Source organism: Erythrolamprus reginae, chromosome 2 (genome assembly GCF_031021105.1).
Source record: "Erythrolamprus reginae isolate rEryReg1 chromosome 2, rEryReg1.hap1, whole genome shotgun sequence".
NCBI lineage: Eukaryota > Metazoa > Chordata > Lepidosauria > Squamata > Dipsadidae > Erythrolamprus > Erythrolamprus reginae.
This window is the reverse complement of record NC_091951.1, coordinates 118,650,195-118,675,978: the sequence shown is the minus strand read 5'-3', so window position 1 is coordinate 118,675,978 and position 25,784 is coordinate 118,650,195. Positions and strand designations below refer to the sequence as shown.

Here is a 25,784-nt window from a genome sequence, read left to right as displayed (position 1 = left end):
TCTTTCAAACTAGTTAATAAAATACACAGAAGCAACGTGATTAATTAAAACAACTGCAGGGCTCTTAAGGGAGTATCCCACAAGGGTGTGTCTGAAAGTATTCCTTTTCTCCATATAATGATAGGGCCTCTCAGGCATTTGATGGACTTTTATTTTCCCTTCTAGGCAAAACTGTAACATTTGCTGATGGTTTGCCTTGTGACAAAAAGGAATTCAATAGATTACATAAAGTAAGGCTCTCTCTCTCTCTATCCCTTTGTGTGTGATGTTTGTTGAGCTGCTTGGTAATAAATATGCTGTCAATTGAGAGCAAAGTTTAAATAAAATTAGGAGTGGGAATTTAAGTGTCATTCTCTATTGTAGATGTGTAATGCTAAATTATATGCTGGCATTGTAGCGTTGCTCCAATCTTCTACTGTGGGAAGCAGTTGGATACAAAATTGGATGCAGAGATCTAGATATATATATATACAACATGTAAGGGCATATATTTCAAAATCCGTGTACTTTTGAAATGTGTCAAATTCATTTGAATGTGGGAAGAAGTAAGGCCAAGCTTACAATGCAAGCTGATGTAACCTTAATGAGGAATAAATTCCATTTGGGTTTTAAAATACGAAAGCAATCAAGAGATGAATGATTACTAATGCAGTTAAAAGATGATTTTGGGGAAAGCAAATGAAGGAATCTCTTTCCCAAAGTGCATGCTGTTTCAACATTGGAGGAAAGATAAGGGAAATACTGTAGAAGTAGGACTAAATGAGAACAGTGTGTGTGTTTGTCAGTTTATACTTGCTTTTTGTAAAGGTCACAAAGGTTAAATGATTATGTCAACAACATAGTCTTTTAGTTTAACCTAAAAGTTCAGGGTCAGTATGAGACTATTTCTCGCCTAATGTTCTTCCATAACCAAACTTTACTGCAAGTATTTTAATTATTTTTTCCTCTGTTGCAAGAAAAGTGTAGCACTGTGTTGAAGTACTGTTGGAAAGGGGAGTAGCAAATGTATAACATGAATTTTTCCCTGCAGCTTGAATGTTACTGAACAGAAAATTGAAAGTTTTCTTCACAAATGGTGGAAAACCTGATCCTTATTCTTCATCTGTGAGGGTAATATGGTGGCATTTTTAAGTCTTCAAAGCAGAACTGAACTGATCCTGGAATACGATGTTCTATTCTATGGGCAATGGAATCATAACAGTTGGAGCTATTAAATTATTATATTTTCCTTTGGAACAAAGAATATGCTATGTGAAGGCAAACAGTTATCCCATTGTTTAGGGGGGAGAGTGGCAAAATTTGAATAGACCAAAATAAATAAATAAAAATCAGATCGCTGGAGGAAGAGACAACATTCACAAATAAAAGGAGCCATTTAAGAAGAAATTCACATGAATCAAGAGCCAATTCTACAGTGTATTGTGCCATGTAAAATAGTGGACAATATCATACATTGTTTTTCAAGAAGGTAAAGATAATACTGAATTGTGTTATTGTTGAAGAATAATATTTTGTCTAAGCTAAGTATTTTATTTAAAGTGGAGTTATACTTGAGATGGACTTGACCTGATCAATATTGTGAGATGATGTTCTTCAGAATTCAGGTGGAGAAATCATAAGGCAATATTTCAATCTTCATTTTTTTTGTTCTGTTACCTGCAAAAGTATCAGGATCTCGTGTCCCTTACATGTGTTCTGGATTCTGGTTAGAACTTTAGTTAAATTGGAAATAATGCTTACTGAATGCAGGATTTCATAAACAAAAACTCCATCTTTATTTCTCCTCTCCTCTGTATTCAAAATGCATTACAGGCAGCCAAATCCTTCCTCTCTTATCTTAACGATTATAGCACACCAAAGCATTCCTCCAGGCCTCCTCCCTTATCTTAAGATTTATGTCTATGCAGCGTAGTTCAAAGCACTAAGAACAGCTGTTAAATAGCAGAGAATAACTAACTTACTTGTAGTCCATGATGGATTTACAACATTGAAAACTCTGCCCTTCTTCCCTGCTGGCACCCGGATGTGATGAATAAATCACTTCAGTAATTAACCCATTTCTCCCCTTAATATCTCTTCCCTAACACTTGTTCCCTGCGCCTTTGGACCCTTCTGAAATGCGGATTTAACCATCGATTATCCGTCTCTTTTTCACTGGAGTCTGGACTCATAACAACGTCCTGTGGCTGGCCTTCCACCTGTTCTGACACCTGTAACCCAGGACCTGCCACTAATTCATAAACACTAACTGTATCAGAGTCATCAAACTCTTCGCCATCCTCCAACTGACCAGGAGTATATACAACAATATGCAAATGATATTAACTATGGAAAGCAGATATAGGATGGTGAACCTATGGCAGGTGGTATGCAGAGCCCCTCTCTGTGTCCATACAAGCCTTCTCCCAGCTTAGTTCCACCACACATGCCTACATGCATCTCCCACTGGCCATCTGATTTTCACGTATCTGCTGTACATGCATGGGGGGCTGGGGGGTGTCATGCACGCATATGGGGGAAGCATGAAATATACCCCCCAGCCAGGGCCTGCTTTTGATCCCAGGAAGCTGCAAAGAGGCCTGCGAGGCCCAAAATCCCAGTGACCAGTTAGGTCCCACAGAGTTGGCCTTCTCCGGGTCCCGTCGACTAAACAATGTCATCTGGCGGGGCCCAGGGGAAGAGCCTTCTCTGTGGTGGCCCTGATCCTCTGGAACCAGCTCTCCCCCGGAGATTAGGATTGCCCCCACCCTCCTTGCCTTCTGTAAACTCCTTAAAACCCACCTCTGCCATCAGGCATGGAGGAATTGAGACATCTCCCCCAGGCCTATATAGTTTATGCATGGTATGTTTGTGTGTATGTCTGGTTTTTTAAATAAGGGTTTTTAGATATATTTAAATATTAGATTTGTTGTACATTGCTTTTTGTTATTGCTGTGAGCCGCCCCGAGTCTGCAGAGAGGGGCGGCATACAAATCTAATAAATAATAATAATAAATAATAAATAAATAAAATGGGACATGGGTGTGTGTGCAGCGCCACCTTGAGGCCCATTCTTGGTCCCTGGAGGCTGCAGAGAGGTCTGCTAGGCCCAAAATGGAACAGGGGGCTTGCATATACATGCATGGGAGGGGAGGGAGAGCACTGGGGGGGTCACATGCTTATGCACAGGGGGGAGGTTGCACATACATGCAGTGGGGTGTAGAACCATGGGTGGTCATGTGCGCATGCACAAGGCGGGGCGCACAGGTAGTGTCACATGTGCATTGCATTATAGATGCTGGCACATATGCCTGGGTGCTACTGCACCCACACATGCTTTTGGCATGTGATGTGAAAAACGTTAACCATCACTGGGATGGGCATTTAATATTCTTGTATAAAATAACATTATGCTATGTCATGGAAAATTGACCTACAGCTAAAATGAACAGTCACAAACCAAGAATGTTTGGAATTTATATTTTTGACACTGCCCTGTGGCCAGCTTGTTTTAGGTTGTGCTATGTGATGAGATCATATTGGGAGTTCAACTTCTTACATAGATCAATGTTTCTCAACCTTGGGCGTTTGAAGATGGGTGGACTTCAACTCCTAGAATTCTGGGAGTTGAAGTCCACCCATCTTCAAACGCCCATGGTTGAGAAACACTGACATAGATAATGATGCCCATGTGCTTCAATTACCAAAAGCTCTTAACCACTGTTAACATAATGAATTTTAAAATCATCTCCTGGAGCTTAGGTACTTGCAGCCTCATGCATTGCCAGTTTACCAGATGCTGGAGACTAACTTAGCTAGTACAATCCATCTAAGTAAAGGAATAAAAGTTCATTAAATAATTCACTGAAACCGGAAGAAGGAATTTATTTCAGCTACTGATCAACATGTGACATGAAAATATTTGTGTTGCTCGTGTATAAAGAATTATATTACATAGTCAATTTCTCATATGTTTTTGTATAATCCTGGCATTGCATATATATGTTCAGGACAAGACTGCATTGAAATGTAGATTCTAAAACATAAATAAAAATTATACAAGTAGTCTTTGTTTAGAGACAGCTTTGTTTAGCAATCATTCACAGTTATGATGGTGATAAAAATATGAAGGTTATGACTAACCCTTACATTTTTTATTTTTGGGGGTCTGTAAAGCAAAGGAAAGCTGAAGTCTCAAAATGGGTGAGCAGTGTGGTCGGGCAGTAGGAAAAGCAAGTAGGATGCTTGGCTGCATAGCTAGAGGTATAACAAGCAGGAAGAGGGAGATTGTGATCCCCTTATATAGAGCGCTGGTGAGACCACATTTGGAATACTGTGTTCAGTTCTGGAGACCTCACCTACAAAAAGATATTGACAAAATTGAACGGGTCCAAAGGCGGGCTACAAGAATGGTGGAAGGTCTTAAGCATAAAGCGTATCAGGAAAGACTTAATGAACTCAATCTGTATAGTCTGGAGGACAGAAGGAAAAGGGGAGACATGATCGAAACATTTAAATATGTTAAAGGGTTAAATAAGGTTCAGGAAGGAAGTGTTTTTAATAGGAAAGTGAACACAAGAACAAGGGGACACAATCTGAAATTAGTTGGGGGAAAGATCAAAAGCAACATGAGAAAATATTATTTTACTGAAAGAGTAGTAGATCCTTGGAACAAACTTCCAGCAGACGTGGTTGGTAAATCCAAAGTAACTGAATTTAAACATGCCTGGGATAAATATACATTGTAAGATAAAATACAGGAAATAGTATAAGGGCACACTAGATGGACCATGAGGTCTTTTTCTGCCGTCAGTCTTCTATGTTTCTATGTTTCTAAGTAGTATAAGTACGATTGTGTTTTACTTAATGAATGCTTTACTTAATAACAGAGTTGCCAGTCTCAATTGTAGTCACTAAACAAGGACTATCTTTATATGCATAGAATAAAATATTGAATATGACCAGAAAAACACAACCACAAGTCAGCCAGTGTCAGTTAGTCAAACAATTGATACCCAGTTCTTTCTTTATATCACATCTTTCTTTGCTTAGGGCTGATGGACAGGTGTTGTTTTTTTGAAATGTTTGTTATAAATATTGCTAGCTTTTATGAGGAGTAACCACTGGTTTTTATGAGGAGTAACCATGGTTATGTAAATAGATAAGGAAATAAGATATTTTTATACAAACAAAACAACTGTTAGGTTTTTTCCTTTTATCAGATACATTCTGATAAATTGCAGCCTATTTCCTTTCCCCCATAGATTTCAAGAGCGGTTATTTTTGATTAACCCATCCCACGTTAGAGTCACAGACAGACCTTTAATTCTCTTCAGTTTGGTTTCTCTTTTCCAGATATAATGTTAGCCTGAAAAAGTTGGAAACTAAATTTTAAACATGCTGATTTTCTCACATGACTTTTGCAGCATTGCCATGGTCATATGATTCCCCCTTTGCGAACTTTTTTTCTTTTCCCCACCATGCTATGGGGAAAAAAATGTTATGCCAGGATTGTGCTGAAAAAACACTATAGAACAGGAGTATCAAACTCAAGGCCTGCAGGTCGGATCCAGCCTGCAGGGTGCTTAGATTTGGCACACCAGGCTGCCCTCGAAACAGCAAAGGACCAGCCTATATTGCCTCTGTCAGCGAAAATGGAGTTTGGGAGGGCTGCACTCCATTTTTGTGGACAGAGGGCCGCAGGAGGCTGTTGCAGCTGAAAATGGGGCACAGGAAGGTGCGTGTAACCTCCCAGCTCCATTTTCACTGGCAGAGAGCTAGCAAAACAAACTAAAAACAAAATACTGTAAAAGGAAAAATGTTTTCCCTTTTGATTTGAGCAAGAAGTGACAGAAAGGGAGAAAGGGAAAAAAGAAAGACAAAGAAAAGGGAAAAGAATAGGAAGAGAGCAAGAAAGGAAAAATAAGGAACGAGGGGAAGGAAGGAAGAATGAAGAGGGAAGGAAGGAGAAGGAAAGAAGGAAAGAATGAAGAAAGGAGATTATAATGGGAGTTAGAGAGGGTCTGAGTGAAGTCCTGCCTTACCATTTGGCCCCTACAGGTGCCCTGACCCAAATGACATTGAACTGGCCACGTCCACCCTTGCCACATCTACCCTGGTCCCTCGAGGTCAAACACAACCCTCAATAAAATCAAGTTTGACAGCCCTCCCCTGGAAACTATTAGAATTAAAGGAAGTGCTGAGACACAACAGTACATACAGCAATGGAGTCATTCTGCTTTATTGGCATCCTTGAACATTTGCCTCTCCAAATATTGGGCTATTTATCTACTTGAATTGGGCTGTCAACAAAGAAATAGAAACAATAAAAGCCAAAGACCCAAGACACAGATGAAAAATAATTCTCAGTGCAGTTTTTAAGACAAACCTTTAGCACTGGGTCATGGTTGGGTTGCTAGGCTAAGACTTAAGAAATTACAATGAAGCCTCCTTCAGATTGAACTTGCCTCCTGGGGGTTGTGTGAATATGCCCAATGTTCTCTTGACAGCAACATGGAAATAATTGCCACCATCTTCTTTCAGTCTGATTTGTAATGATGGCCTTCCAGGTGGTTTCTCATAAAAATACTAGCATGGTATGTGATTCATTTTTGAAGATCAGCCAAGTTTATCTAGGTGTTGCTACTTGGCATGACTCAGATTTTAAATCTCTGCTCAGATACAACATTCACTGGATGATACTGGCCTAGAGGGTATATCTTAATCCATGTCATGTACTTGTTATGAAGTTAAAATGTCAGGGGAAAGAGGAGCTACCAGCACCTTTAATTTTTTGAGCAATGTAAAAGGATAAATGCAATAAATAAATGATACTATATATATCTTTTTGGGAATGTTCTACTTAGCTCACTGTGGTTTGTTTCTAAATAAATGAGCATAGAATGCATCATGAGACTTGTTTTGGAGATAAAGTTGAATTAAACTGCAGTAAGAATTTCTATGATAGGGAAGAGCAGCACAAAAACCACCAGTAATTTCTGAGACACTACATCAGATGCGCATTGATGCGGTTAAAAATCAAACGGCAACATTACATGCAGGTCCCCATCTGGATCTCAACTTTAGAGATGCTTACTCACCCAAATTTTATGCATTTAGGCAATGCAATAACTTACAAACAGATAGAAGATGAGAAAGGAGACTTAAAATTGAGGACAGAATTAAAGAATGAAGGCATAGACTTAGAATGGTGGGCGTATTTACAGTTGCAGTCAAAATATAATAAAGACAGAAAAGACCCAGGTATTAAAATGGAATTAATCAAACTAGATAAATTGCTTTTAGGACCAGAAGACAAGAGACTCGAAAAAAATATACCAGCATCTATTCGAACAAGCTCTATATGAAGAGCAAGTCAAAAAAACGACAATTTGGAGTAGAGATTTTGGACCTAATATTGATCTAAACAAATGGGGAGACCTATGGCCATGATGGTGAACCTATAGCACATGGACCCATATCAGAGGCCACGCGAGGCATTGCCCTATGTTAGCGCCAGTGCGCTTATGTGCACTAGCCAGCTGATTTTCGGCACTTTGCTATTTGAACTTCAAGGCAAATATTGTAATAATCAAGGGAATTTAATTGTGTATACTAGATGATCCATTATGTATTTGTCTCTATGTTTTATGCATGCTTTGTCTATTTTATCTGGTTTATAAATAAAAACTTTTAAAAACCCCAGATTTCTATGATCGCACAGAACTGTTGACTTGTGTTATAGTGTTTAAACAGATTCAGGTTTGCAGTCCTATTCAACCTACAGCTTATGAGCCACATATAGTCACACTATTCTTGTGAACCTCAAATTCAAATGTATATAGCTTTAGAACACTTTGTTTTTGATATCTTTCAGATCTTTTTGGATTTTCCAAGATGGTTTTTCCTATAATCTCCAGGCCTCACCTGCTTTTAAAAATGTTCTCCTTTGATACTGACAAGGTTTTTCTCCCCCAAACTGTTGCTCATTTCTATTATCTATATCTATATCTATATCATAATAATAATAATAATAATAATAATAATAATAATTATTATTATTATTATTATTATTATTAATTGGATTTGTATGCCGCCCCTCTCCGCAGACTCGGGGCAGCTAACAACAATGATAAAAAACAACATGTAACAATCCAATTTAATAAAAGCGAAAACCGCTCACACATTAATCATGAACTCTCCACAACTGTAAAGCCTACAAGAGCCAGGGTGGTGCAGTGGTCAGAGTGCAGCACTGCAGGCTACTTCAGCTAATTGCTAGCTGTGGTTCAGCAGTTCAAATCTCACCACTGGCTCAAGGTTGACTCAGCGTTCCATCCTTCCGAGGTGGGTAAAATGAGGACCCAGATTGTTGGGGGCAAGAGGCTGATTCTGTAAATCACTTAGAGGGGGCTGTAAAAGCACTATGAAGCAGTATATAAGTCTAAATGCTATTGCTAAACTTGAAATTTGCCACATATGTTCCTTTTGGCTTCTAGGTTCTCACTAAGAAAGGATGTTTCAAAAATGACCACCAGAGCATGAGCATTTCTTATATTATTATTAACAAGCTCTGATGCTAAGGAGTTCTACTCCCCTCTCCCAACCTGAAAAGAAATCTGATCCAAAGGCAAAGCACAAACAGAGGGGTTTCAAATTTGCTTTTGCTTTCACAGCAGCAAGCAGCTTTACTACAGAACAGTTAAGCTCACCCATAGACTCCTTCCTGTCTCCTCCTTGCTCACCCAGCAAATGCTGTTTGAGTTTCCAAACACCCCTCAGCTCTCTTACACACTTAACAGGATGCTAGCCAGATTAATACTGATGGATCCTGGTAGGCAGACAAATACCCCCTTCCCCCTTATTCTCCTCCTCAGTTCAGACAATCTGTTCCTATTAGTGTAACACCAGTTAAAGGGAAAAGAGGCAATATTTACAGATGCGATTAGGGAAAACACAAGTAAGGGAAACTGCCTATTTCTCCCATGGCCAGTTCTATGTGGCATGTTCCAAAGTCAGTTCACCTGACAGCCTGGTCATCCTCCAGCCAGACAGCAAAACCAGGAATGTTGTTTACAGGGAGATCTTGAGTAATTCATGTGAGGGACCAATTGAAAGTCTAATGCTATCTATGCAAACATGTCTTTATCAGTAACAGAAACTTAGCTTACCATCTCTAACGAAATATACACTCCCTTTTTAAACTATTCATTAATTTTCAAGCTTTAAGTGTCAATTTATCACATGGTTTCATAACGAAGCATGGGGAATCAGCTAGTATCCCAATAAAGCTTACTTTTAAATTAAGCAACTTTTTTAGATGGAATTATTATCTCTATGAATCTCTAAAATGACCTAATGTTAAGGAGCAGCAGGCTTCTTTAAAAAGCTGTGTTGCAAAGGGATGGGTGATGCTATATAAAAAATGAATGGTGCTAGAAGCATGATCTTTATACATCGGTGTTGCTTTTTGTAGCTTTTTTCTGCGCACAGACCCGCCAAACAGATGGCCCAAATCCGCCTGGGAGCCAGACAAGCAAAGGGCGACCGTTCCCAGCATTCCTTCGATGGAATGCCGGATAGCCGCAATTAACGCGGTACTTTTTCTCGCCTCTCCGCGAGGAACGGAGGAAGGGGAGGGGAGTCACGGGGGTCTCCTTCCCCATAGCGCCCTCCTTGACTTTCCCTACGGCTGGGAGCCCCGGGCGCTAAGGGGGCGGGCCGCGTCTGCGTTCTCCCCAGCCGACGAGGGGGAGTTTCCAGGAAGTGGCCATATTGGATTCATTCAGTTGCATCAATCGAAAGAGGAAAGCAGGTTTGGAGTGAGAGGACTTTTTTTAAAAAAAAAAAAATCTAGTGCCTGAGAAGGAACTCCCAGCTACTGACCTCCGGAGGAGCCCGGCTATGGCTGCCCCGGACTTGGATCGGTTTTCGGTGAGTAAGAAGACTGCGCGTTGTCCGTCCCTCACCCCCCGCTCCCGCTGGCATTAGGACAAGGGCAGAGGCGGTGTGCGCGCTCGCATTCGCCCGGCGTTGGAAAGAGCTGGGTGGGCTTGGAGCAGCCCGTCCGCTCCGTTGGTAGATCGGGGGAGAATCGGCTGGGTAAAGTGGAGGGAGGAGGCTTTAAGATTCCCGTTGCCCGGGCTCTGGGATCTTTTCGCTTGATCCCTTTCTTGAGAGAGTCTTTGCGGGGCCAAAGCTCGGCTGTAAGGGAGTCGCCGCCTCTTGCGAAAGCGCTTGCACCTAAGCGCACTCCTAAAACGGGGAGTAGTTGCTGCTACTACTCCCCCCCCCAGCTTAGAATGAATGCGGTTTTGGGTTTGAGGCAGGAAAGTGGCTTATACGGGGGTGGGAATATCGAGCGGAAGGTCTGCTAATTTACTTAAGAGTGCGTGTAAACAAGGTGTGCACACCCTATGCATAACCAAACGTTCTAGTTGTAGATTTGGTCCATGTAGCCAAGGAGGTATTGAGCTGTTAGGATGACACCCGTCATCTCTTCTCCCCAGTTGTTGGGAACCTGAGCTTTCCAATGGATTCTATCTTGCAGTATTTTTTTTTAAAAAAACAGCTCTGCTGTGGTAGGAGATCACTGGTTGGGCTCCAGCAAAGATACTAATAGCTGTAATTGTGAGCATATGTACTACCCAGTCCTTGAGATGTTTACTATCAAGTAAAGTCAGATTACCTTCAGAGGAATTTCTTTCACCCCTGTCAACTGTAATGAACCCCACTGAAAGCAGAAACTAATTTGTGCAATTGGTGGGGAAAAAAAGGCAGCTGGGTTTAATTGTTGAGCCACCTTTCACAGGTAAATGGAATGAATGAGATTCCTTCTGGGGAGGAAGAGATTCTGCATACTTACCAGTAGTAGCCTGAACAATATCTACAGTCGTTGAGCTTTCTTGCTTACAAACTAAGGCTATCCGGTCTGGTTTGCAGAAAATAAATAAATCTAAATAATCACTAGATGACACTAGACACCAATTAGTGGTTATTCATTCCCCCCCCCCATTTGATTTGGGAATTGTATTATGTTATCTTTGGGTTTTGAATATATTCAGATAAAGTTATTGGACCCAAAATAATTTTCTATTTGATGGATTTTATTCCAAGGAACTTGGTTTTATAAATAAATTGATAATGCTACATATATTCCCCTGAACAATTACTTCAATTGTAGAAGCCCATTGCTTCTATGAAAATACTTTTTATTAATGAATATCGCCCTTACATTTGGTGCAACAATTTCAGGATGAGAGTATGGAGACCAGATCAGGGAGCTTGAGCTACAATAATTTTTCTTAACGTTTTAAGCATTTCTTTCTGCAAATGATTTCTCAGAAATCTGCAATACACTGGGTAGCTAGAGCTCACTCAACATGGATGAATGATGTTTGTGGTGCATTCCAAATAACCAGTTCAGGCTGTCTTTCTAATCTTTTTCATGTAGCCCTGCAGAGGAATGAAGTATTTATTTTTCTCTAATCTTTCAGTATTCTGTTTGTCCTTTGTAAAAACAAACAGCTATTTCCCCCAGTTTCCAAGTAACATTTTACAAGCTGATTGTCAGACTTGTATCTATGCCTTTATGTTATCTGGAATACAGCTAATGTTTTGTTTGTGTGGCCAGATGTCTTTGGCCATTGCAAATCCTTAATTGTGTAAATGTTGGCATTCCAACAAGACAGAAGTAAGGAATGGCTTTCAAAACCAACTCTGTGCATATCTCTGAGTGGTAAATTCAATTAAAGGTTGGATTTGCACATTCATAAAACACATACTAGACTGTGGTTGGCTGTGTTTGGGATCTCAGATGGAAAACCAGGAGTGTGTTCTGTATATTGACATGTTGAGTGTGAAAGAACACTCTTGTTGCGAATAATTGGAATATTATATGCATATTGTACAGCTGCCTGCATATATTGGATACATTGTATAAGGAGTGAATACATGACTTTCAGTGGAAAACTTTGGTTAAAGGAATTTGGCATTGCCTGTAAGTTTGTATAGTTTGTGACGGCTCAGTTGAGTAATTACATGATTTCCTGCAGTGCCTTTTAACTTGTGTTGTTGTACCCAAGCATTTTCTCCTCCCATCTGGAGACATCTCTCTTTGACATCCCTTGACAGTAGCTAATTGGAACTCTGTGTCATTAAAAACATGCATTCTGGTTTATAGCAGCCACACAAATAGCAGCTTGGATTTGGCAAGTTGGCTTCTGCCTTTGGCGGTTGCTCAAAATGCCAGTTCTTTAAATGAATGTTGCTTAACAAAATCTGGAAAACTCATCTAGAGATGATGGGAACTACTGTGAGAATCAATTTTGACTATAATCTTGGTGGGCTTGAATGTTAAAGCAATGGCTTCTTGGACAACTTGTGATAAGGATTGTATGGGTTCATATTTATTTGTTTGTGCCCTACCTTTAAAAGTTTTAAAATAAATACCGTAACTCAGGGTGGCAAACATACCATATTTTTCAGACTATAAAATGCACCGGTGTGTAGGACACACCAAGATTTCAAAGAGGTAAGTAAGGGGGAAAAAAGGGGTTTTGTTCTCCCCACCTCCAGGAGCTCTCTGCAAGTCTCCCAAACCAGTGTACACTGGTGGGTTGTTGGTTTTTTTTTGCAAAAATGGGACAGTTTTTTTACAACAACATGGACATTTTTGCCTTCCCCCAGACCAGGAGCACTCTGCAGGCCTCCCAAACCATTTGCACACCCTGTTTTTGCAAAAAAATGGGACACTGGGAGATTTGGGAGGTCAAAAATGGCTGAATTTGGTGTATAAGATGCACTGACATTCCACCCTCTTTTAGTGCGAATCTAATATTCTTTCTTCCACCATTCCCCACACAGCAACCCTTCAAGGCAGTAGTGGTTTCTAAATCCATCACTATTGGTTCACATGCCTACTCACTCACGCGCACTACTGCTCATGTGCAGAAACATCCCGGGTGGGTGGGTGGAGCCTCCTGCTGTCACTGCTACTGGTTCACTGAACCGGGAGCAACCCACTGCTGCTTCAAGATTAAGTTAGGCTGAGAGAGAGTGACTAGGCCATGACATCCCTTTATCCATAAACATACTTTTAAAGAGTTACTTATTTCTGTTTTCATCATGTTTGCTTGTTCAGACATTGTTTTTCATGGCAGATCTCCACTAGTTGTTGCTGAATTGCCTGCCTTCGTTTGATAAGATCTGTTAATGGAGACTGAAATAGTATTGTGTTCTTGGGAGAAAATAACTTTTAATATTTTCTCTAGGGCGTTTGATATTCATATGGATTTGAAGGGTGGGGTGGCCCAAGGCAACTAAGAATGATACCAAAACAAATTATGACTTTCAGTGAGTTGCAGCATATGCTTTCAAGTATCTAATGTATGCAAACAATGAACAGCAAGGTGTTTTGAAGTGAGATTGATTGTGAGAAGGTAATCATACACAAAATATATTAAAGAAAATAATGTGTCAATTGAAATGTTGTCTCTTACCTTTAAAGTCTTACATTTAAAGCCTGTGATTTGGCTCCTATCGATGTGATTCTAAATGATTTGGAAAATCAGTTCAATTGTTTAGATGATTCTGAATGGGAGAGAAAGCCCCAATGAATTCTCATATAGATGAGGAGACATCTAAGATAGGCTGTTCCATATGGACAATGAAATTATTGGTAAAAATAAACCTTTGCTCTTCAAGACATCAATAATTTAGAGGCATATGGTTACTAGGGTTATACATATATGCAGGGCATCCTTGTGCCCAGTAAAATGTCCTTTTTCTACCTTATCCTTTCAGCCATAGCAATGAAGATCTAAAATTAAGGTGTTTAAAACTATTTTAAATCAATTTTGCATTTTTTATGAAGTTTGAAAAAGAAAAAACTTGTTTGTTGTTGGTAGTATCTTTCATTTATAGAATTTATCAATATACTAAAAAGTGTTGGATTTTGCAAGCCTGCAATATATGGTACCTAAGGTAATTATTTTGCTAAGGCCAAATATGAGTCTGTTTTTGACAAATACTGGAAATAGTTGTTCTGTATCCATATTTGTTCCCCTTTTTTTAATAAAAAAGCACGGAGGAGGGTTTACAAGCCATTTGGTCAGATTGCTTTGCAAGATTTGTCTAAAGTGATATGTCACAGGTCTTAAAAAGACATTAGTTTTTAAATAGGAAAGGTAAAAATAGTATTTTTTTACAGTTTTGCTTTGATGCCTTGAAAGCTTACTCACATGTTTGTGATATTTCTAGCTCAGAGGAAAATTATTTCCATACATATGTTAGAAGCACTTGAAGTTGAAAATGTAACAGAGATAAATTAAGTATTGCTTAGGTTGAGCTTGACTTCAAAAATAAAATATAAAGGAATATTTAGAACAGCTGAAGCATGCAGGTGATATGTATTATGTAATTAGTCCCATATACTGAACTGTATAGATGATTGGTGATGTTCAAAAACTTACACTTAACTTCTGATGTAATTTGAATTATGAACAATTTGAGGTAAATATTCTAAGCTAAAGCAATTATGGAAACAGTTTCATGAATTAATATTTTCCCTTCCAAATAATATGTGTATTTTCTCTCTTTTATCCTCACAAACATGTTTTCTTTTTGAACTTCCAGTGTTTTCTGAATAAGAATATACTTGGGGAAAAGTCTCCCATCTTGGGGAACTTTTGGGGAGACCACAGAGGTAACTTGGGGCTTTTTTTTAACAGCTTCTGTTGAATGGACAAAGTAACAAATGGGTTGAGGTATCTGGGCATTTAATTGTAACATATTTTGATCTAAATCTCTGTGCAAAACTTGGGAACTCTAAAACTTGGTGCCTGTGGAAATTTGGGATTCCAACACACAACTCCCTTGTCCTTCAAGGACCTTCTAAAAAAACCAAACAAATACCCTGTTTGAAGATAACTGTCTTTCTTGATAATAGGTTAGTGATGTAAATTATGAAAATGTGATTCTTCTGAAGTCATCTACTGATATAAACTATACGTGCAATGTAGCCATATAAATAGCATATGGTATAGCATCTTTCTATCTGACCTTGTTATGAAATATTTTCAAAGCACAGTAGGGCAACAATATCTTGCTGGCCTCCAGATAACATCAATACTAATTAGTGATGTGGCCAACCAATAACCTCTGTACATTCATGAAGTTCCCTAGCTGGTTTGAGATAAAGCATGATTTTTAATCCGTCTTCCTACTGAAAAGAGAAAAGATTTCCTTCTCATCCATCCATCCATCCATCCATCCATCCATCCATCCATCCATCCATCCATCCCACCCACCCACCCACCCACCCACCCACCCACCAACCAACTAACTAACTAACTAACTAACTAATATCATCTATCCTTCCTTCCTTCCTCTTGGTTGCTTGCTTTCTTATTTTTTTCCTGCAGTATATGCATTCTAAAAAGTCATGTTGACCTTAATGGGACTTTCAGCCGAACAAAACAAACATAAGATTGTGCTGTACTTTTCATTGAAAGATTTGGAATCTTCAGTTTTCCCTTTGCTTGCATGCCAAAAAGATAAAAAGTAATTTTAAAATATTTTAATTTATTTACAATTATTAAAATAAAGTTGAAAGAGCTTTCAATATATATATAGCTGAGATGGAGACGGAGGATAACCTGTGGTCTAGAGATTAAACTACTGCCTTACAATGCAGACTCTGCAGGTTCAAGTCCCGGTAAGGGTATGGCTAGCTGATGAGAGCATAATAAGCTCAAAATAGATCTATCCTAGTCTCCCTTCCTTTTCACTATCAACAAAAATATGTTTCTCTCTCTCTCTCGCACGCACACACACACACAATTCTGCTATGGATAATTCAAGTAACCTCTTCTCAATTGATTAGTTTTGATTCTTGAGTAAACAGTGAAATTGTGAACATATGTAAGAGGTAGTACACATAAAGGTCTGTAGATCTTACTCAAAATTATTCATAGTATTAAAAATTTCAGTCCTGGATTTAACATTCATCTTCATTAAAATTGTTGATATATCAAATATGATATTTCTACGCATACTCAGAACCAAAACTGTTCTTGGTTTGTCTATCCACTGTAGACTGATACAATAATTTTACAAAATAAGTATGATATGTTAGGGCATTTAGTAGAAGACTTAATGATAACTTTGACTTCAGGTCATAGGGTGTCAATATTCCTTCCTCAAAAAGTGAAGTCTTTGCATAATGTGTCCCAAAGACGAAAATTTGGTTATCTGTGCCTTGAGTGATTTTTTTGTTTTCTTGGCTAGACATGGTATTCTCAAGGGACTTCTCCAATATAAAAGTACAGAAACATCAATACACGTTCTATTTTGCTTAGTCAGAGCCCAGATTTGCTTCTCAAAAGTATCATAGGTAAAACCATTGCCTGCATGATGCTGATCTTTGTAGGTATGAATATATTATATGCTATTTATCAGTTAGCAATTTATTATTTTATTTTTTAATATGGATAATATACTGTATGTTTATGATGCAGAATTGAACTTATTGGAAAATAAAGCTCTTTTGAGTTTAATAGGACTTCTTAGCAAACATATTTCAGAATCTGTGATGCTGGAAACCTTAATTTTTCATGGGGTATTCTTGAGTCTCTCAAGCATTAAGAAAGCACAGCAAATTCTCAAGACAACAGATCCTTTAGCAGTTCTATGTGACCTAGAAAACAGCAGTGTATGATGTCCTGAAGAACAAAGGCTGAGTCACACCTTAAACATTCAGTTGTAAATAGCCAGTGTGAATAACCTGCTCTTCAGTAACATGGAACTATGGATTGCAAGCAGTGAAAATAAATATAGTTAATTTAAAAAAAAAAAACACTCTCATGTAGTGTTTACTCTCAGCTTGACCTTTTTCCTTTCTTTCCCTTTGATGTTTTAGAAAATCTTGTAAATTATCTTTCTTGAGCATATATGTGTTGCTGGTGTAACTCCCAAAGGTGCTTTTTCAAAAGGCAACTGGACTTTGTTTTAGATGAGTTCTGACTCATCCAAGAAGCTTCAGTTTAGTCAGATCTGAAGAAACTCCTTGGATGAGAAGTGAAACATCTTCAAGGAAAAACAAAGTCCACTTGCCTTTTGAAAAAGCACTTTTGAGACAACCGTGACCTGGATGATTGAGAAGCTCCATGGACATTTGGCTGGTGTAACTAGATGTTTGACATTCTTTTTTTTTTTAAAAGAGTTCAGATTCTATTGGCTTAGTGTCCACAGGTAATCCTCAACTTACAATAGTTCATTTAATGACTATTTGACTATTGACTATTTGAAGTTACAATGGCACTGAAAAAAAGGACCATGTTTCACACGTATGGCTATTGCAGCATCCCCATTGTCATGTGGTGAAAATTCGGAGGTTTGACAACTGGTGTGTATTTATAATGGTTAAAGCGTTCCAGAGTCATCGCCTTTTGTGACCTTCTGGCAAGCAAAGTCATTGGGGAATCCAGATTCACTTAACAACTGTGACAAGAAAGTTGTAAAATGGGGCAAAACTCTCTGAACAGATGTCTTGCTTAGCAACAGAAATGTTGAGTTCGGTTGTGATCGTAAGTTGGGGATTACCCGTATTTCCATTTCTTGGTGCTCTGGTTGAACCTTAGCATTAACATTTTTAGGATTAGCATTTAGACTTATATATCACTTCACAGTGCTTTACAGCCCTCTCTAAGTGGTTTAAGCATATTGCCCGCAACAATCTGGGTCCTTGTTCTACTGACCTTGAAAGGAGGGAAGGCTGAGTCAACCTTGAGCCTACTGAGATTCAGTCTGCCAAACTGCTGGCAGCCGGTGATCAGCAGAAGTAGCTTGCAGACAGTGCTGCACTCTAGATTAGATTAGATTAGATTTATTGGATTTATATGCCGCCCCTCTCCGCAAACTTGGGGCGGCTCACAACAATAATAAAAACAGTACATAGTAACAAATCCAATGCCCACCAATCTAATTACAATTTTAAATTTTAAAAAAAATCATAAAACAATCCCAATATATATAAAAAAACAGGCACACAGTCAATCAATCAAATGGCAAAACAACATGGGCAAGGGGGAGATGTTTTAGTTCCCCCATGCTTGACGACAGAGGTGGGTTTTAAGGAGTTTACGAAAGGCAGGGAGGGTGGGGGCAATCCTAATCTCAGGGGGAGCTGGTTCCAGAGGGTCGGAGCCCCCACAGAGAAGGCTCTTCCCCTCTAACCTCTGCACCACCTTATTTATGATTTGATTTGATTTGTATGCCACCCCTCTCCGTGGACTCAGGGCGGCTAACAACAGTGATAAAAAACAGCATGTAGAAATCCAATACTAAAACAACTAAAAACCCTTATTATAAAACCAAACATACATACAAACATACCATGCATAAATTGCAGAAGCCTAGGGAGAAAGAATATCTCAGTTCCCCCATGCCTGACGGCAGAGGTGAGTTTTAAGGAGCTTACGAAAGGCAAGGAGGGTGGGGGCTATTCTAATCTCTGGGGAGGGAGTTGGTTCCAGAGGGCCGGGGCCGCCACAGAGAAGGCTCTTCCCCTGGGTCCCACCAAACGACACTGTTTAGTTGACGGGACTTGGAGAAGGCAAGGGAATGCCTTCTCTGTGTGGTTTATATACAGTGGTTTTGTGTGGAAGGCAGAATGATTTTCTTCCTCTTTAGAGGATCCTATCAAAACTCATTCACTGGAAATGACCCTGTTATGCATACATGAAAGAGACTTCCTAAAGTGGAGGCCCTTGGTGAATATTTTGTCCTTACTTGTTAACTGTTGGCCTGTCTGAAACGTTTTAGATACAGTGGGGTCAGGATAAGCATGTGGAGTGACTTGGGGAAGTTCCCATTGTTTCCAAATCTGTCATTTCTTTCCCACCATCCGCCCACCCTCTTGGCTAAGTGCAAAAATATAAGTGAAGGAATTATAAAAAGCTGATAACCAATGTAGGATAATGTGAGAAGACGGACTTTCTACACCCAACTTGAAAATGTTAGTAACGTTGGGCTTCGCTAGCTGCATACTCATACTGTAAAAGCTTCGAGATGACAGCAAGCCCTTGGCAAATAAAGGAGTTAAATTTTTTTTAAAGGTTCAACAATGTTACAAGCATCCGATACTGGAGTGTGAGAACTGGTTATGTGCTACTGTGCTCTCATTTCATAACAGACCACAACTGTGAAATCTTCCGTGAGGGTTGGTGTGGGAAAGTTGATGGGTGTGATTTTTCCTCTTCTTTTGTTTGCCTTAAAACTGGCTTTTCATACTTGTTACCCTGTAAAAGATACAAGGAAGGAAGGAAAAGAGGAAAGGAAAGAAAAGAAAAGAAAAGAAAAGAGGGAAAGGAAGTCTAAAGTAGTTGAGAAAGCTGTAGGGGTAGATTTTTCTCATCATGGCATACAAACTGTATTTTCTTTATTTAGTGCCTGCATTATTTTTACTTTGGCTAACCTAAGATGCTTGTATCTTTGTTGTTTTACTTGGGAAATCTCTTTATAGGGACAGCATTCTTTGCAGTGATAAGAAAGTAGCTCATAATTGAAGTAGACAGGTGAGGATTAAAAAAAGAAAGAAAAGTTTAATACAGGGGTCGGCAACCCATGGCTCTGGAGCCACATGCAGCTCTTTGGGGCCCCTGCTGTGGCGCTCTGTCCCATCACTGGCTGGCCTCACCCTCCCCTCCCTCACCTAGCCTCAGAAGCTAAGGGTGACGATGGGACTGAAGAAACAGCCAGGGCTGATTCTCTAGCACTGGTTGAAGAACATAGCCACTCCTGGTGGAGGCTTCCCTTCGGCCGACCCTCCTCCCCCTCTCGCACCGCCCTGACTGGCTGTGGTGTGGCCAGGAGGGTGCACATGTATGAGGAGACCCAAAATGCTCCTGTGATCTTGGAATCATTTATTGTTACTAACGTATTTCTATACTGATGGTTACTTGTCTCTCGGCAGTAGTAACAAACCTTCTCAAAGAAGATTAAGCAGTTGAAAGAGTTCAAATTATTAAACATCAGCTGGCCTCAAAGGCAATAATTTTAGAGCTAAAAAGTCACTTTTGCTTCTAAAAATGCACTGCACAGCCTAGGAGGAGCCACTGCACAGAAGGCCTAGTCTTGAGTTGCTGTCAGAGAAGCTGGTGGTAGCAGCTGTGGGCGGACCCCCTCATGGGGCTGAATAAGGCATGAGGATCCTGCAGAAGTGGTCACTCTCTTGATGAGTTGTATCAAAAGGAGTGCAATGCCACACCAGTGAGATTAATTAGCCTGGCTCAGAGGTAGGCAAAGTTAGACATGTGGACTTCAATTCCCAGAATTCCCGAGCTAGCATGATTGGCTCAGGAATTCTGGGAGTTGAAGTCCACGAGTCATAGAAGAGACAACTTTGTCTACCCCTGGCTTGGCTAAACATTTGAGTGAGATGAAGTTCCTGAGTCACCTGCAAAATAGGTAACCCTACATAGAAGGCATTGGAGTGCTAATTTTTAGGGGTTACTATCACATGCACTACAATTTTATGTTGTTTTCTAATGCAAAATGATGTAGATAATTTATCAGCTGAAGCTGTTAGAAGGCATTCCAAGCTGCTCTGTAAGTTTGGGATTCTGAAGCCAGGTCCAAATCCAGAAGCATCTGCATTTGCTCTTCTGGAGGATTGTAATTGATTCTAGAACAGGAACATACTTAGAGCATTGATCTTTTTTTTCTCTCTCTCTCATGGAAGCTCCCTCCTCTTTGCATTCACCTTCCCTGCAGTTATTGTTAGTTTGCTGTCAAGTTGAACATGTCCCCGTCTCATTTGACAACACATCCAAGCAATCTCTGAAAACTGGACATGACTGAATGGAAGAAAAATAAATCTTCATTGGAAGGAGAATGCAAGTGTATCTTGATGTATTCCTTTATCAAACATCACAGTCATAGGCAGCAGCCAGGGATGTTAGGTTAGTTAACGAGGAAAGGAAACTATGGTTTTTCTCTGCAGTGGAGTTGTGAGTAAGTGACAGATGTAGCAAGGTTGTGGGAAAAGGCAGAGGGGCGGGATGAGCCTGTTGTTTTGAGATAGCCTGTCTGAGTTTCATCAGAAATGTCAAACAGAAGCAGATATGAGAAACCAGATTGGACAGCTATACTTGAACAAGATAAAAATGCATGTTTTCCCATTGCAGAAAAGAACCTCAGTCAATCCAGTCAAACAGGATTAAAATTAAAAACAAACAAACTTTGGTTGTAACAATTTACAACCAAAACTAAGACTGGAAAGTCAGTCAAAAATTGTTGCAGTTGTAGGTTTAGGCACTCAAGTGACAATATTACAATATTTTTTTGCAGTATTACAATATTTTGTGCAGTGGCCATTAAGTTCTTCACTGCAATCACTAAGCAAATCATGGGTTTTTTAAAGCAAATAATGCAGCTGTTAAATAAACTTTTTTTTACCAAATGAGTGAGGTTTTATTTTTTTTGCCAGCTTAACATCATTATGTGACCATTAGACTCTTCAACCTATCATGAATGTGAGGATCAGAATTGGAGCACAGTATTCTAGGGGTATCTTATTGTTCTGTTATCTTATTGTTGTCACTTCTTGTTATCTTGGCATTGTACCTCTATTGGTGCAGCCCAAAACTGCATTGGCTGTTTTGGCAGCTAGGGCACATTGATAGATGATGTTTAATGTATGGTTTACCAAGACCTCCAGCGTAGAGGGTTCATATGGGCATAACAAGAAACCTCCCAAGCAACCTGCACTGCCACATTGTGAATCATTTGCATCATTGGAGGATTAGGATATAAGGAAGGCTTTAGATCAGCTTTCCACCTCTGTGGACCAGTGGTGGTGGTGGGCAGGGCAGGCAGAGAGAGGATGGATTCGTGCATGCACATGCTGCTTGCACAAATGTAATTCGTGTGCTTGTGCACTCACCTGCAGTTTGCGCAGCCCAGTTTCCAATGGACCACATCATGGTAGCAGGTCATAGCTTGGCAGTTGAAGACCTCTCTTTAGATGTTTCCTGGCTGCAGCACAGGGATCAGAAAAGAGTGGACCTCCATAAGCTCATGATTTGCACATTTAGTTTTTAAATGTTAGTTAAGGGACCAGTGGTGGTGTCAGGCCGAAGTCTTCATGTGGAGGTAGAGAGTTCAGCCTGACACAACACAAGGGGGGATGGGAGGGGTAGTGAGTAGTCAGAGGGGGAAGTTACTAGACACAACCAAAGATTCCTTTCTCCAAGCCCAGGCCACCGTTTGTTCTGCCTCAACTGAAGAGAAGAGGAAGTTGATAAGCCCCTGCACACAGACTGGCTCTCCTGATGAACTTGGTGCGGGGGATGTAAAATGAACCTTAACCTAAGTGGGATTCTGGGAAGTACTCAGAATTGGAATGACAAGGGCGTAGCTAACATGGTTCTGTTAATAAATCAAGTTCTGATTGAGAAAATTGGACTGGGACTTGTTTTATTTCTCAGATGCTATTTAGAACGCTGACAGGTGGTGCCAAGTTTAATATCACTATGTTGTAAGTTGCAAAACGATCATGTTGTAGGGAATTTTAATAGGAATAATTATTTCTTCTTAAACTGTGGTTGCCTCAGTTAGCCCTCCATTCTGAACAAGGCTAATGGATGCCTGAGTTTTAGAAATGATAAGGTTTAGTTTAGACATAGCTGCTTCTTTTTCTTTTTAAGTTTTTTTGAATTTTTATTTTTAAATATACATTAATATCCATACATGAACAGTGAGGCCACTGGATATAATTAATTTTGATAATAGTAATAATAATTGCTACATTAATCAAATTTATGTAATCCTAATATTAATATACTGTACATGTTTGTTTTAAAGTAGTCATTCAATATTTCAATGTTCCATTTTAATGCCAATGATAATATTTAAGCATACTTAGACATACCATCTTCTAGCCTCTACTCTTTCCATCTAGTTATTGCTTATATTCTATTATATAAAAATCATATATGCTAATAATCCTCCTGTTTATTATTTCTACCTCTATTCTGGCTTCTACTCAGGCAACCATTACTAATCCTAGTGTTAATATGCATGTTTATATTAAAACATAGACCTTTATTATTTGGTTGTTTAATGTTTCAGTACAGCATTCTAGTAACAATCATTGTATTATTTAAACATGCATAATAATACCATCTTTCAGCCTCCAATCTTTCCATTTAGCTATTGCTTTATATAAAAGTGTGCATTCTTATTTCTACCTTTATGCTAGTTTTTAATCAGGGCATCATTATATTAGGAAAAAAAATCCTTTCTATCCATCCTCTCTTGTCCATTTTAATACTTCAATTATTATTGGTTTTTTTCAGCTTGCCTGCTATACTCCTCTCTTAGATCTTTGTCTCAATCAACATCTGCATCTTTACCATTCAGCCTGAATATTTTTTCCATCTCTGTCCCCCTAAACTGCCAGGTCTCCAGAGTATCCACCCAACCCCCTATCTCTTTATGATGTTTCTTCCAGCTTTTTCAATTCCATTTTTAAATTTCTTCAAATACATTTCGCTTGGTTTATTTCATCATTCATTGTTATCTTTATCATCTTCTCCTTGTCATCTCCTTGCTTTAAGATGTTTCTCCACTGCTTTGTATTTTAACTTTTGTAATGTTTGTAATTGTTTGTATTTCATTTTAATTCTGTTCACCAACCAGAGTCATTGTTGAGATGGGCGGTCATATAAATTGGACTGATAAACAAACAAACAAACAAACAAACAAACAAACAAACAAACAAACAAACAAACAAACAAACAAACAACATGCTTCAGAAAGCATGTAAGCACGAGCATAGCCCCTGTCTTTCACCAAAGCAGCCATACCTTTTCTGCAGTAGGTTCAGTTCTAGGGAAAGGTGCATATATTTTAATAAGTTGCAGACAAGGCTTTGTCCCTTTTTTTATAAGCAGTTTTAAAGCTAAAATCAACAGTGCTGCTCAGACTCCGTGAATGGCGGTTGTCTGAGATCTTTAGGATAAAGTTTTTCAGTAGCCAAAGTTAAGGCAAAAGGCAGCATCATTTCTGTATCTCTCCGAATCCTCCCATTAACTTGTTGCCTTAAGTTTTCTTTGTGCCCTTGAGGATCACAACTTGTTTGGCTTGCCTTCTTGGAGTTGTTGTTTTTACTGCTACCTCGTAGCTTTTTACTCACTTAAAATAAAACACCTCCTACTATCCCTTCTGCTGAATTTTCTGCTCAGACAGGATATAGTCATCATGGGAGAAAAATTTTGTATTCCTCCCCCACAACCACAGCGGTTTCTCTGACTGGTGACCCTGATCTGACATGCATATCAGCTTCATCTGAAAGGCAGTAGTATTTCATTTTTTAATTCCTCAGATATAGGCATTGAATGTCTTTCAGTTTGTTTGGTTAGGCATTCTGTGAATATTTCAGCTATCAGAACTGTGCAAAGTGAACAGGAAAAACCACATTACTAGAGTCCAGGGGATAAAAACAAGCAACAGAAGAAATATGGATTCATGCGTCTAATGGAGGCCATTTGGATTATAATTCAGTTACTCCTAGAAAAGTTGGGAGTATCTAAACATGCACTGAGCACCGAGTTCATGGCCTTTGAATATTCACTCTTCTGATTGAATAAAGCTTTGGGACCCCTTACAGCTAGTGTATAAAAATCTAAAAGCAGAACACAGCCATTTCTTATGCAGAACTCTTTGTACTTACACGTGCCATACCATTTGAATAAGCAATTTTTGCAATCACGCTGTGAAAATTCAGCAGCAAAATAGTAGAATCTAAATGGCACGATTTTTTGATTAAGATAGAAACAGTAATGCACTCTGGCACAGTCCTGTTCCTGCTCATAACATCTCCCACAAAATTTTGATAGGACATTGTCTCTTCCCTCATTGGAGGATTTTCTGTGCTTTTCCTAACCAATTGGGAGGCTGAGTTGTAGCATTTAACCTGAAAAATATTGTTCACCAAAGGATACAGGAACTCTTTTGCACAAATATAATAGAGAGAGAAGTGACCCTATACCATATGCAGGCAACTGTACTTTCTTGGTGTTTCTTGGAAGAGGCTTTGCTTCTTATCCAAGAAGCTTCTTCAGTTCTCATGGAACACTGAACTAAAGAAGCTGCTTGGATAAGAAGCAAAACATCTCCCAAGAAGAGCAAAGTCCAGTTGCCCTTCGAAAAAGCATCGTTGGGATAATTATGATGACTGGATGACTGAGAATCTACATAAATGAGCGTATCAGGAAAGACTTAATGAACTCAATCTGTATAGTCTGGAGGACAGAAGGAAAAGGGGGGACATGATTGAAACATTTAAATATGTCAAAGGGTTAAATAAGGTCCAGGAGGGAAGTGTTTTTAATAGGAAAGTGAATACAAGAACAAGGGGACACAATCTGAAGTTAGTTGGGGGGAAAGATCAAAAGCAACATGAGAAAATATTATTTTACTGAAAGAGTAGTAGATCCTTGGAACAAACTTCCAGCAGACGTGGTTGGTAAATCAACAGTAACTGAATTTAAACATGCCTGGGTTAAACATATATCCATTGTAAGATAAAATACAGGAAATAGTATAAGGGCAGACTAGATGGACCATGAGGTCTTTTTCTGCCGCCAGTCTTCTATGTTTCTATGTTTCTATCTTGTGAGTATTTTAGGCAATAGGTCCCTAAATTCTCTGTCATTAACTGTTCTGGCCGTAACTGGATAGTTACAATTTTAAAAAAATTGATCTGGGAAGACTTTATCTTCCTGCAATGCTTGGAAGTATAT

At 39.2% G+C, this 25,784-nt stretch overlaps 1 protein-coding gene across 9 annotated transcripts in view; it reads left to right on the top strand.

Moving 5' to 3' along the window:
• The first annotated feature begins 9,382 nt into the window (after positions 1-9,382).
• SEPTIN8 (septin 8) overlaps positions 9,383-25,784 on the top strand; it is an 88,947-nt gene continuing 72,545 nt past the window's right edge. For 3 of the 9 annotated variants that reach the window (XM_070739310.1, XM_070739306.1, XM_070739313.1), the window contains exon 1: positions 9,383-9,912. In XM_070739310.1, coding sequence (XP_070595411.1) covers positions 9,883-9,912 — 30 coding nt within the window. In that variant the 5' untranslated portion in view covers positions 9,383-9,882. The remainder of the gene's footprint in view (positions 9,913-25,784) is intronic. The other 6 variants (XR_011558031.1, XM_070739308.1, XM_070739305.1 and 3 more) reach the window with 5 other exon arrangements.